The sequence below is a fragment of the Sceloporus occidentalis genome, unplaced genomic scaffold (genome assembly GCF_023333645.1).
Source record: "Sceloporus occidentalis isolate IW3139 unplaced genomic scaffold, rSceOcc1.0.p SCAF_103, whole genome shotgun sequence".
In the NCBI taxonomy this organism is placed as follows: domain Eukaryota; kingdom Metazoa; phylum Chordata; class Lepidosauria; order Squamata; family Phrynosomatidae; genus Sceloporus; species Sceloporus occidentalis.
This window is the reverse complement of record NW_028317083.1, coordinates 1897070-1909988: the sequence shown is the minus strand read 5'-3', so window position 1 is coordinate 1909988 and position 12919 is coordinate 1897070. Positions and strand designations below refer to the sequence as shown.

The 12919-nt window shown below is 39.5% G+C and overlaps 1 protein-coding gene across 1 annotated transcript; it reads right to left on the bottom strand.

Moving 5' to 3' along the window:
- Window positions 1-819: 819 nt before the first annotated feature.
- Window positions 820-7512, bottom strand: LOC149283517 (cytochrome P450 2W1-like). Its single transcript, XM_089497465.1, has 9 exons — window positions 7327-7512; window positions 4194-4356; window positions 3587-3736; window positions 3128-3285; window positions 2581-2754; window positions 2089-2236; window positions 1644-1828; window positions 1355-1496; window positions 820-1007 (listed from the first exon to the last, which is right to left on the bottom strand). The coding sequence occupies exons 1-9, from the start codon at window positions 7510-7512 to the stop codon at window positions 820-822; spliced, it is 1494 nt and encodes a 497-aa protein (XP_089353591.1).
- Window positions 7513-12919: the final 5407 nt, after the last annotated feature.

Here is a 12919-nt window from a genome sequence, read left to right as displayed (position 1 = left end):
GACGCGGATTAAATGTCAGATACATTTTTTTTAAAAACAATTATCATTCTGTGATACATTTTTATTGTATTTGTTACCAATTTACAAAGTACATTATTCTTACAGAAAAACCCAAACATTTGCATTGTATATTTAGCCCACTTTTAAAGGTTCCCACCTAGGTATAAGAAGAGAAAGCCTTATTTAAAAAAAAAAGCTTATTTAAATAGTTAAATAGGGGGTTGTAAGAGATCTCCATCACTAATGCTCCAACCACCCGACATTTTCTAACTTCACTAAAATATATGAAATAATAATTAAGCTCTATTAACAGAATAATGTAGCTGTTTTAGCAAATGGAGGCTAGTTTTTAAAATAATCTGAGCTTTACTGCGGGAAAGGCTAAAACGAATTACTGATTTTATGTCCATGTTTAAACCCCAAGAATCAAATTCCTCATTAGAAACACCGCATTGTTATAGCTGCTCAAAAGTTCTGATGCAAAAAGCAATTGAACCTCGTATTATTTCATACAGTTCTTTCTAATGGCAGATTTTCTGGGTATGAACAAACAGCGAGTAAACACTGGCTTGTTACATTTCTGGATATACGGTAATAAGAGATGTTTGTGTAGCACAAATAAATTGAGTACGCCTCAGAAACACACAGCTTATTCATGACTAGTACCAGCTTCTTGTCAGGCTCTCTCTATGATGGTGCTTCTTATAGAAGGGTTTCACAAAGAGTTTTACAAGTAAAGCAGGATGCTCTGCGCGAATAAACACCTCTCTCAAGTTATATAGAGAGATACTCTTGACGCGTTTTCCTGAGATTTTCCCTCTATTGACGCGGAGTGGCACAAACTTTGAACGGCTTTGGTCTCAAGGTGAAAAATGGATCTGCGGTGAGATCCAGGTCTGCCTTGTCTACGCCCGGTGGGGGAGAGAATGTGAACTTCTGGAGCATCCCCGTGAAGAAGAGGAAGAGTTCCATTCTGGCCAGGGTTTCTCCGGCACAAACCCTGCGTCCTGATAGATAAATGATAGTAAGAGGTTACATTCATAGGAAGACCAGTCACATAACGTACTCGGCTCTATCATCTCACAGTTCAGACTCGATCCTTTTAACAGATCTACCTGTGCTAATCAAAGAGAGACCTGGGTCTTTCTAGGGGTCTCAAAGAACGTGATTGGTAGGGGGTCTTGGTGACCAGGGGTGAAGGCCACTGATTTAAGTCTTATAACTCTCACTAATTTGTATTACTTGTATCAGATTAAAATCACCTTTCAAAAGTACTTATTTGTACAAGTGTGCAAATAACATAAGGATTTGTGTTACTTTGGGATTATAACATAGAGTCACTCTCATCCATTACCTTTAGAAAATGGGAAGAATGCATCTTTCTTGAGAAACTTCCCATCAGCATCCAGGAAATGATTGGGGTTAAATCTGTACGGAGTCTCCCACTGGGTCTCATCATAAAGGACCGACGTAAATATTGGCATCACTTGTGTTCCCTAAAAAATATAATTATTGAGTCAAATTACTGTAATAACTTTAGAAACATCCAATTTTAATGTTATAATCAAGCCCTATACCAGGGTTCTGCCTTTAGGAGAGAACCCCAGCAGACTTCTAAGGCACAAAAACATACAAAACATTACCTTAGGGATAAAATAACCCCTGAAGTGGGTGTCTGTTGGAGTAGAATGGGGAAAGAGTGGAAGGATGTTGCCAAACCGTTGTATTTCATGTACCACTGCCAGACAGTATGGTAAGTACTTCTGGTCATCCCACCTTGGGTGGCGCTCAAGCCCAATAACCGTTTCAATTTCTTCATGAACCTTTTCTGGAAGAAAAAAAACAGAATAATAACTGGATGGAGGTGACTAACAAGTCAACATTCACTTTGTATCAATCAATCAGTGTCTCACTCCTTGTTCTATACTCTTTTTCACCAAGCCTCACCGACTTCTCTCACCCATCTACCTCATGTTCCTAGTAGCTTTTTGGCCTACCGGACATTTTCCCCCTACTATTTCCCCAAAACGTACAGATACTGAAAAAATTTGCTCAATATAAGACGGCAACCACAGAGTCATCTCTTACTTTGTATATCAGGATATTTCATCATGAGAAGGATGGCCCATTGTAGTGTCGATGATGTTGTCTCTGTGCCACCAAGCATGAGATCGAACATAGACGCCAACATATTCTTCTCATGAAAGATTTTTCCATTACCATTTCCCTCTTTTTCCTTAAGAGTCAAATGACACAAAAAATTAGTGTTTTTCACATATGCAGAAGTGACTTACGAGAGCAGAAGCGATTTTGAAAGTCATCCTCATTTATATCACATAACATGTCTCCCTAATTGGATTATTATTACCTCCCTTACTTTTAAGTCTCATTTCAAATTTACCCTTGTCTGAATTAACATTGTTTATACTTATTAGTTATATGGCATAACCTTTAAAAAAGATGATTTTTGCTACGGTTAAGGTAGTCATTGGAGGAGATGGTAGGGCAGCAGTGCCACCTCAAGCCTATGCAATGTAAGAACTTAGAAGCATTGTCCCCAAGAGTAAGATGACCCATTACCTCCATGTCTTTCTGAAGGAAGGCCTCTGTGTATGTTGTCCAGCTGCTTTCATTTATATTGCTTTTAGCTTCCATCAGCAGCTCTTTATAAATTGCCTTTAATTCATCGATTTTCTGTACAATGATTTTTGGTGTTTTCAGGACGTGCTTCAGAATCGGGTAGACGTTAGTGAACTAGAGACAAAGAAAGATAACATTTGGCAGAAGACGAGAGAATTCATTATAAATCCTCACCCTGTTGTTTTCTTTAAATTATTGGATCCATTAAATCGTACTTTGATGACTGTATGTTCCCAACCTTACTTAAGAAAAGTATAGCTAAAATGATACCATTTATTGGTATAAACTGAGAGTTTATTTGCGAGCTTTCGAGACCAAGTTGTTAGGTCTCTTCCTCAGGCATTAATGATTAATAATATCTGCCCCCTGCTCTGCATACTGCAAGTTGTTGCTGTACTTCACATCGCTATGAGTTGGGGTCTACCTGTCAGTGGTTCCAAACTCTCCACTTCTGGTCAGGTTTTAAATGTTATTCATGGTTTTTTACCTGTGCAGGAGGAGAAACAGCGAGGATAACCAGATCGTTCAGCAGATCTAACATCGTCTTGAATGTCGGGTTACTGTATTCAAAGCGTCTTCCAAATAACAGTCCGAAGGTGATATTGGGAGGAGCGTTAGTAAATACTCGTTTTTCAAAAGGTTTACCTTGAAGCAGATAGTGATGAGTTTAAAGTCATGTTAAGAACCTTTAATTATAATCTTATTTTTACAAATATCATAAGGTCTAAACACAAATCTTTTGGTAAAAACTGTAGAAATGATTGATTAAAAAAATCTAATTAGGTACATTATTTACAGTTATTATTAGACACCTAATGTAAAACTATACTACAATTTGATGAATACACGAGGCCTACAGACTGTCCAAATGATGTTTTATAGGTATTTACTTCAGCTTCAATTCTTTGCCTAATTTTTTTACTTTAAATGCAGGTTTTTTACTCACCCTCAAAAGACTTGATCAGATTACTTAGATGTTCAGTTTCCTCGATAATCTTTCCCTCAATGGGTCTCTTTCCCATTCCGAGATCCCGCAGAATAGACAGAGTGAATCTTCGCGTCACCTTCCAGGTTTCCCCGTTGGAAAAGAATACACCTGTGCCAGAAATCATGGTTTACAATACATAATTTACAATTAGAACTTTTAGGATTTCTCTTAACCAACATGCTGTCAAAAAGTACCACTAAGCACACTGTTAGGTAAATTGCCCCAGGAGCTTATCATTTGAGATCTCATTCTTTGTTTTTAAGACAGAATGTTGGTCGCCGACCACAGTAATCAGATCTTCATCCAAGTCCTTGAGACTTTACTTGCCGCCACATAATTCAGATGTTCCTGAATTATTTTGCTTGTTCTTGTTCTTCTGACATCTCTGATCGTGGGTGACCCCTGAAAAGAATGCTATGAAGACCCCGGCTTTGGTAGCTAACACCTGAATCTGTTGCTGAATTTATACCCCAGCCTGATGCAGTGATGCTTGTTCCTAGCGACCCCTTGTCCGCTCCAAATCTTCTAAATTTGTTCCACACTAGAGGATTCATTCTCACATTACCTTGTCCATGCTGGGAATTGTCGACAACTGGTAGTGCACCCCTGTTCCCAAATTCATAGCTTGAGTTCACGAGGGCTTCTTTAACGGCATCATATCCAACCAGAACCACAACTTTCGTCCTACCGAAGTGGAATGTGAAGAACGAGCCGTATGTCTTCGCAAGCTGGAAGAAAACGGTAAATGCCTGCAATTCATATTTTATTCAAGACCAACATGGTTTCCATTGGGAACTGACATTTATACAGCAGAAAAAACCCTATATCAGACATATACCTATCCATCATTTCAGTTGAGGAAATAAGGTTATTTTAGGGAGCGCTGTGGATGGAGAGCCTCTCAGCACTCATTATAGTAAAGTAATATGGGTGCAGAAGTTGTAGAGGGTGCAAGCTGTCAAATTTGTTTTTAACATTCTTTAATTCTTTAACAGAATTCGCCACTTTCACATAAAAGAAAAGTTATAAAATAAAGAAATGACTCACATGTTCCTCCACCAATGGGGTATATGTTTTTGAGTGCCCTTGTAGCCTCCGGTATGTGGAAAAAACTACTCTTATGCTAAAAAAAAATAAAAATAAAAAATAAAAAAAATGGTGGAGGAACATGTAAGAAATATAATAAAAGGAGTAACTCAACATCCATTATCGTAACGTTTATCGAACCCAAAGAGATCATTTGTTATGCTATTGAAAAAGTAAAAATAGAGAATTTGTTTTGAATTTTTTATACCCCTTTTAATTAGTTAATATAACTAATAAAAATTGATATAATAATCCTCTGAATTAATACATATAAGTAATAAAAATGTATATAATTAAATACATTTTGCATTGACTTTGTATAGATTGCTCTGCAACGCCATGAAGGAATGACGTGAGGTTCCCGTGGAAGACGGCGAGACCAAAGAAATCTGCATAGGAAAATATTGCAACCTTTAGAAGCTCATGCGTAGCGTGGAGACGATCCCAACTTACTTTATTTTGTTTATATTTTTCCGTTTTAAAAAATCTTTCTGCTGGTTTTATTGCTGTGAATGTTCCTCTTGAAGTCCGGGACTTAACCCTTTATATACTTAATGTAAATGTATTAATTAAAATTTGTATCTGCATTACTGCTTGTTAACATCCACATTGCTCCATTTTTTTAGAGTTGAAGCTGATTCAGAAAATGTTGAAATGGTCCAGTAATCTAATTTGAAGTGCTACCTTACTATTTAAAAATATAAGTGCATCTAGTATAATAAATTATTAAGCCAAGATTTATAAGATTACTACAATATTGTATTGGTCTTTTTTTTTTCCTATTTTCCTTGTTTTTTTTTAGTTCTTTATTTGTTTACATATATACTGAAAAAGCTCTCTATGCTGCTGAAATGTTGCATAACAAAAAAAAAAATCTCTTTTCCTTTTTTCTGCCAAGTTTCGATACATCACGAGGATCAAGAAGTGTAAAAAAAAACTGTGCAGTTTTCTTGGCAAATATATTTGCACACATGATAATAAAGGGCAAGGCCATCGCCAAATCGCAGAATTCCATTTAAAATAATATTGCCAATCTTAAAGTGATATCATGAAATTCACAAATAATACATAGAAAAGTAAATTAAAACAAATAAAAAAAAATGTATCTTTTACAATGTGCTATAATATTAAGTAGATCCCGTGTCCCAACATTTTATAGAACATGGACATACATTGAGTTAGAAACAGTCCTCTAAACTTTGGGGGGTGGTGACGGGAGAAATTGCTAAAAAAGCATGAACTCTGGTGGATCCAAGAGTTGGATTGTCTGGAACCCAATGGGATGGAACGGGAGTTTAGTTTGATGCCTGCTTGCAGTTATATAACAGAAAGAGCAAATATGGATATGATTTATGTATTTGGTTGGATATTCTGTAATGATCATTTATTTTTTTCTCAGTTCTCCTCTTTTACAGAATATCTACAATCAGTAACTGCAGCCTCTATGCTCAAAGTATGCGCACAGCTCCTATCATACCGGGGTATCAAATCACTTTGAGATTGATGGATACTGGAGATGCATGGATACACATATATACACCTATATATATATATATATATATATATATATATATATATCCAGAATCAATTACAGATTTTGTATTTAATTGTGAATAGATAATGAATTTCTATGTATTGATTATTATATTTGTGAAGATCAAGGTTTCTGTTTAAAATTTAATCCTGCAATTTGGAGGTGGTCTAGCTCCTTTATTATTACGTGTGTGTTAATGGATTTCCCTGTAAAACTGCACTGTTGTAATTTCTTCAAAGGCTTGGAAAGATCCCCGTGTATGATCCAAATGTGGCCCTTGTGATGAAATAAAATAAACTGAGTGATATTTTTATGTGCTTCCACAGATGAAATCCGAATTCGAATTGAGACCCCCCTATTTCCTCAACCTCTTTTACTTTGTGCTAAGTTTAGAATTTACTTTAATTTACAGAAGTGCCAAAAGTGGCCACACGGTGCCAGCGCATCCCCAGAATATTTATCTCCGCAAAAAATATTTATACTTAAAAAAAAATAAAAAAAAATGGGGCTATCACTGTTATTTTATTTATAAAATAGTTTTTGGAAAGTATTGTTTTTGACCAATCTGGTCTGATTTTTAAAATGAAGTCCTCATGCTTTTTATATGTTGTATGATTCATAAAAGCTATAGCGCAAAGGTGCAGAAATTATAAATTCACGGACTGAAAATTATATTTATAATAAATTTTATTGAGAAATAAACGTGTGTGAGAGATAATAAATGAAACAAGATTGCCTATATCGCATTTTTACTCTGGTGGACCTGGATGCCCCTGGTGCCTTGGTGTCCCTCTTTTCTTTGACCTAAAGGTTTATTTTGTGTAAAAGTAGATCACAGCGAAATAACGTGTGTGGACTGCCAAAATTCTAGGATTCGAGGCCAGAGGAAAATATTCTCTGACCATGAACTGATGCACAAGATCTGAGTCAATCAACAAGTTAGATTAATCAAGTTAGAAGTCATGGTCACCCGTCTGCTGGGCTTTATCCAGGGGACTCAAAGCGTCTAATTTGTTACCAGATCTGCATATTTAGTACATTTACAAAGAAGTTAATGTCTAAAATCGAAAAGCGTTACCTCCATGAAGGTGTAATCTTGCCTTTTTAAATCCAAAATGTGTAAATTTCCAATCAGAGGAAGCGGCGTTGGTCCCGGGGGGAACTTGTAAGAAATCTTTTTAGGGAGACTAGACAAAAACTTCAGAAAAATCGTAATCAGGGTGAACAAAAGGAAGAGAGTCACTGTTTCGGAATAGAAAGCCATGTTTAATCCGCTCTGTGACAGCCAAGTGTTTCGGGGAATTTGGACGAAGTAAACCCAATTTATAGCCGGTGTGGGTGTAACTATCCAAGAGAAACAGAAGACTCCTCCTATAATAATAATTTGGAATTCTCTCTTATCATTGATTTTATGTTTGTTCAATAGGAACAAACATAAAGGCAATGATTGAAAGCAGCTTACCAAATTTGTTGTTTTTAGAAATACGTCAGAATCCAGTGATTTCAATTCTGATTCTGATATATTTCTAAAAAAACGGAGAACTAGCTCACGTAACAGAATATATTGAGCAAACATTAAAGCGATGCATTTACCAACTTGTTTTTGATAAATAAATCAGAATCACCTGACTTCTATACATAACAGTAAAGGGGGGGGGGCATCCAAACCAGGGAGGTAACCCCCACTAGTACAAATGTTACAACCGGCATAGGCGACATCTTCTAATGAAAGTGATGTAAAACTTAAATAATAGAATGAAACATAACATTTACTCCCCGTTTCACCTTTATTATCTCGGGTTTACATCTGTCCTGCCTAATCCCTGCAGAGACATTGACTTCTTCTGTTCATTGACACGACAAAGCTCGGTGACGTATGTCAGGGAATGATAACATTGTTACAAGATGATTATTCTACCCAACATTGAACCCCTGCTTGGGGAAGCAGGCTGCCCAAAACTGAAATGCGGGACACGCATGTGGGAAACCCAGACACGAGGCGCGTTTTTTCTGTGGGGCTAGGGTGCGGCTGGGCTAAAATGTGAGGAGAGATAGGAGATGAGAGAGTTACAGAGGAGGGGAAAGAAAAAAGGAGGGAAGAGAAATGAGAGGAAGGGGAAGTAAGGTGTAAGGGAAAAGAGGAGAAAGAAAAGGTAAGTAATAGAGTGGAGAGAAACCAGAGAAAGGAGAAAAGATACAAAAGGAGATAGTACTGTATAGAAATAAAAAAGAAAAGAGAGGGAGGGGAGCAGAGATAGAGAAGAAAGAGAGAGGAAACATGCGAGAGAGAAGCAATAGAGAACTTATGGAATAGAAAGGCGTTTTGCTCCCGGGAATTATATTCATCCCTTAAATTTAATTCTGTGTGATTTGGGTTTTCAATAAGTTTCTAACTTGACGTGGGGCATACCCGAGCCCACCCTGCTACTGCAGCTTCTTGTCCCACCTATTTGTACTGAGCTACTTTTACTGCGGCTTTGCTTGCTACGCCCTGAAATGTGTCTTATCTAGCAGGAGCGTATTTTGGCACTGAATCTTATTCTGTAGTTCAGTTACTTGCTTTTCTAAAGCAGTTACGGCTTGCGCAGTATTCTGTTTCTGATGATGAGCCTTGCGATAAGCACTAAGCAAAATTGCAATTTGCAACATCCCCAAAGTTACTGGATGGGGGCAAGATTTAATTGGTGCCACCTGGCTTCTGCCCCATGGCCTAACACATATACACACTAACACGCAAACTCATAACACCAACACATTCTAACTCCTTACATTCACATACGCTTATACTAACCTACATCATATGATAATACACACCCACTTACATCATACACTCACACTCACACATACATTCTAACACCATACACTCAAACGCACTCAAACATTCTAACACCATACACTCAAACGCACACAACTTTATTTAACATGAATGATGTTAAATAAAGTTTTTTAAAAAAAACGATGTTTCAAGTTAAGTCCAGGGCAGGCGCCCCTGCTACCATGGCGCCCTGTGTGGTCGCACAGGTCGCACACCCCTAAGGCCGGCCATGACGACGCAGGAGTGTAAGAACGCACACAGTGAAATGAGACAAAAGCTGAATGTTTGAATATAGGTATATTAAACAAAGCAGATACATCTCACCATAAGTAGCAGAGTAGGAGGCATATCAAGTATACAGACTGCTGGGGAGTACAAACTTAGAATAATCCAGGTAAGAATCCAAAAGGGTCTGGGACAGGTATCACATGAAATGTGGTTTGTATTAAAAGTTGTGGCATTCTGTTTATTTACAAATTGTTGCATAATTTTGTGAACTAAAGAGAACTTCACATCGGTTCAGAACATGCTCATAGTTAGTATTTATTCTAGAACACAGCGGAAAATCCATCCAGTTAAACCTAAAGTGAGAACTACACATTGCAGGTGTTCTATCTGACAATGAAAAGTAACCCTAAGACTAGACAATGTGAAAATAAAACTATTGTAATATATTAAAAAAAAAAGAAAAATTGTCATGGAAATGTGACTATTCATAAAAAATAAAAAAGAATACATGCATGAGTTAGGAAGGACCTTGTTGCTCCATTTAAGGTGTGAGGGTGTGCATGTGTGTTAATGTATGGTGTTAGAGTCAGTGTGTGTGTTAGTGTATTGTATTACAGTGTGTATGTGTTAGTGTACTGTATAGTATTACAGTATGTGTTAGGGCATGGTGTTAGAGTCAGTCTATGTGTTAGGGTATGGTCTTAGCACATGGTGTTAGAGTGTGTGTATGTGTTAGCATATGGTGCTAGCATGTGAGTGTGTGGTGTTAGCATGAGTGTTTATTAGCATATGGGTTAAAGTGTGTGTTTTAGTATATGGAGGTAGAGTGTGTACATGTTAGTGTATGGTGTCAGAGTGTGTGTTAGTGTATGGTGCTAGTGTGGGTGTATGTAGTGGTCAGTGGTGTGACGAAACAAGCATCTGTCACTAGAAATGCCGAGAGTCAGAGCCGGCCTTAGGCGTTCTGGCGCCCTGTGCGGACTACTCCTCTGGCGCCCCCCTCACTACCCCCCCTCTCTGCCCCTTCAAACTACCCGCCCTCTCTGCCCCTTCAAACTACCCCCCCATGCCCCTTCAAACTACCGCCCCTCAAACCACCCCTTCAAACTACCCCTCCCCTCTGCCCCCTCAAACTACCTCCCCTGCCCATTCAAACTACACCCCCCCCGTCCCTTCAAACTACACCCCCCTCCCTCTGCCCCCCCTCACTACCCCCCCTCTCTGCCCCTTCAAACTACCCGCCCTCTCTGCCCCTTCAAACTACCCCCCCATGCCCCTTCAAACTACCGCCCCTCAAACCACCCCTTCAAACTACCCCTCCCCTCTGCCCCCTCAAACTACCCCCCCTGCCCATTCAAACTACACCCCCCCATCCCTTCAAACTACACCCCCCTCCCTCTGCCCCTTCAAGCTACACCCCCCTCCCTCTGCCCCTTCAAACTACACCCCCCTCTGCCCCTTCAAACTACACCCCCCCTCTGCCCCTTCAAACTACACCTCCCCTCTGCCCCTTCAAACTACACCCCCCCCTCTGCCCCTCCAAACTACACCCCCCCTCCAAACTACACCCCCCCTCTGCCCCTTCAAACTACACCCCCCCACACTTACCTTGTTGCCGGAGTCCTGCGGTGAGAGCGGGAGGCATCCGTCTTCTCGCTCTGCCGGCATTTCATGTTGAGAGCCGGAATAGTCCGGCGCTCAACATGAGATGCCGGCACAGCGACGGAGTCACGGAGAGTAAGGGGCGCCGAGCGGTTGCCGAGAACTTCACGAGCAACCGCTCGGCGCCCCTGACCGGGACATAGATTTAAGCATCGTTTTTTTTTTTTAACTTTATTTAACATGAATAATGTTAAATAAAGTTTAAAAAAAAAAAAACGATGCTTTAATCTAAGTCCCGGTCAGGCGCCCCTGCAACCATGGCGCCCTGTGCGGTCGCACAGGTCGCACACCCCTAAGGCCGGCCCTGCCGAGAGTTCATGGTGATCCTACAGAACCCAACCGGAAATTTAGAAACACGCGTTGGGCATCTATGTTCTTGCAGGCAGGTTTGATTGTAAGCTCTACAGAGCAGGAATTTCCATATAATTTGTGTCAAAAGGTGCCAGATGTGATCTTCCAATAGTACTGCACAATGGCAAATAATCAGTATATAAAAAGCTTATTTAAAAAAACAAAATGCTACCACCCACAACAAGAGGGCATAGTCTTGAGCAAAAGGGGCAAAGATTTAAAAGTAATATCAGGAAATATTACTTTACTGAAAGGGTAGTGTATGCATGTAATATCCTTCCAGCAGAAGTGGTAGCGATCAATACAGTGAGGGCATTTAAGCAAGCATGGGATAGGCATTTGGCTGAGCTAGATTTAATATAAGGCCAGGGACAAAACACAGTATTCTGAGGCTGCAGAATGGTTCTTATCTGCTGTCACTTTCTATGTTACGCTACACCACTATGTGCAATCACTATTTATTTGCCTTCACGCCTCCAGCTCATAAATCAATAGCAATTCGCCGGATAGGCAAGCCAAACATATTACATCATACAATAAAAAAGCAGCGGTACTGGCAACATTTAGTGTAAGTTCCGGATCAAATAAAAACAAAGCAAACCAATGTTTTGGTAGACAGAAGATAGCGGATCATCTCTAGACGATATCTAATAAGATTTTCAATCAACGATGTATGCTGGGACCCAGCCACACATTATAGAAGTAAACTTGTTTACGGGGTGGGGCAGTGATTTCTGTCCTCCCCACCTTTCCCTTCTCCCACCCCAATAACTCCTTACCTACTCCCCATTGTTGGCTCGGGATAGGGGTTTCCTGGTGGGACACAAATATTAGATACCCATTAATAGAAAAAAAATATTCCACCATGGTAGTTGTAGCTAAGAGACCTGCGCCACATGAGAACTTTTGCTGGAGTGGTAAAGATTAGCCCCAACTACCCCATTCTATATTTCCTAGGGTGTTCCGCCAGTAATGGCTGACTGTATACCATGAGACTTGCAGTCAACAACAAACGAGTTAGTGTGAAGTGTCAGCCACCACAACCCCAGTCTAGAACCACAATTCCCATGACGTCCCACCAGCGATATGGCTGCTGAATACTATTGTAGTTTGTAGTTGACCTAGGCCAGACTGTGCCACCGAATGTAACTAGAATCTTTTTCTCCAGTAAGCATTCTCGTACCCTGATTATGTAATGGCCCCCGAATTTTGGATCTTATTGTAAGAAAGGATCTTATTACTAAATGCTCCTTTTGAATTTTGAATACACCTAAGGTGTATTAAGCATTAGGCCTATTTTATTAAGTGCGCAACCCACTTTTTTGTTAGTATGTGTGTAGCCACCAGAGGGAAGCCGCAGCAGTGCTAACTAAAGGCGCATGAGAAGCGCTGCACTAGAACAGAATAGAATGACTTTTTGTTCACGGGTAAACATTTTGGTGTGACTGTCACATTTTTTACAATTTTTTGTTGCTTTAATATTTTTCAAACATGTGACTAGTGGTTAAAGAGACACTCCAGGCATCATACTTTAATCCATATGACAGCTGTGTGGCCCCTTTTTGTGGAATCCCTTTCTCATATGGTATGGGGGGATTCTTGCATTTGCCCCACT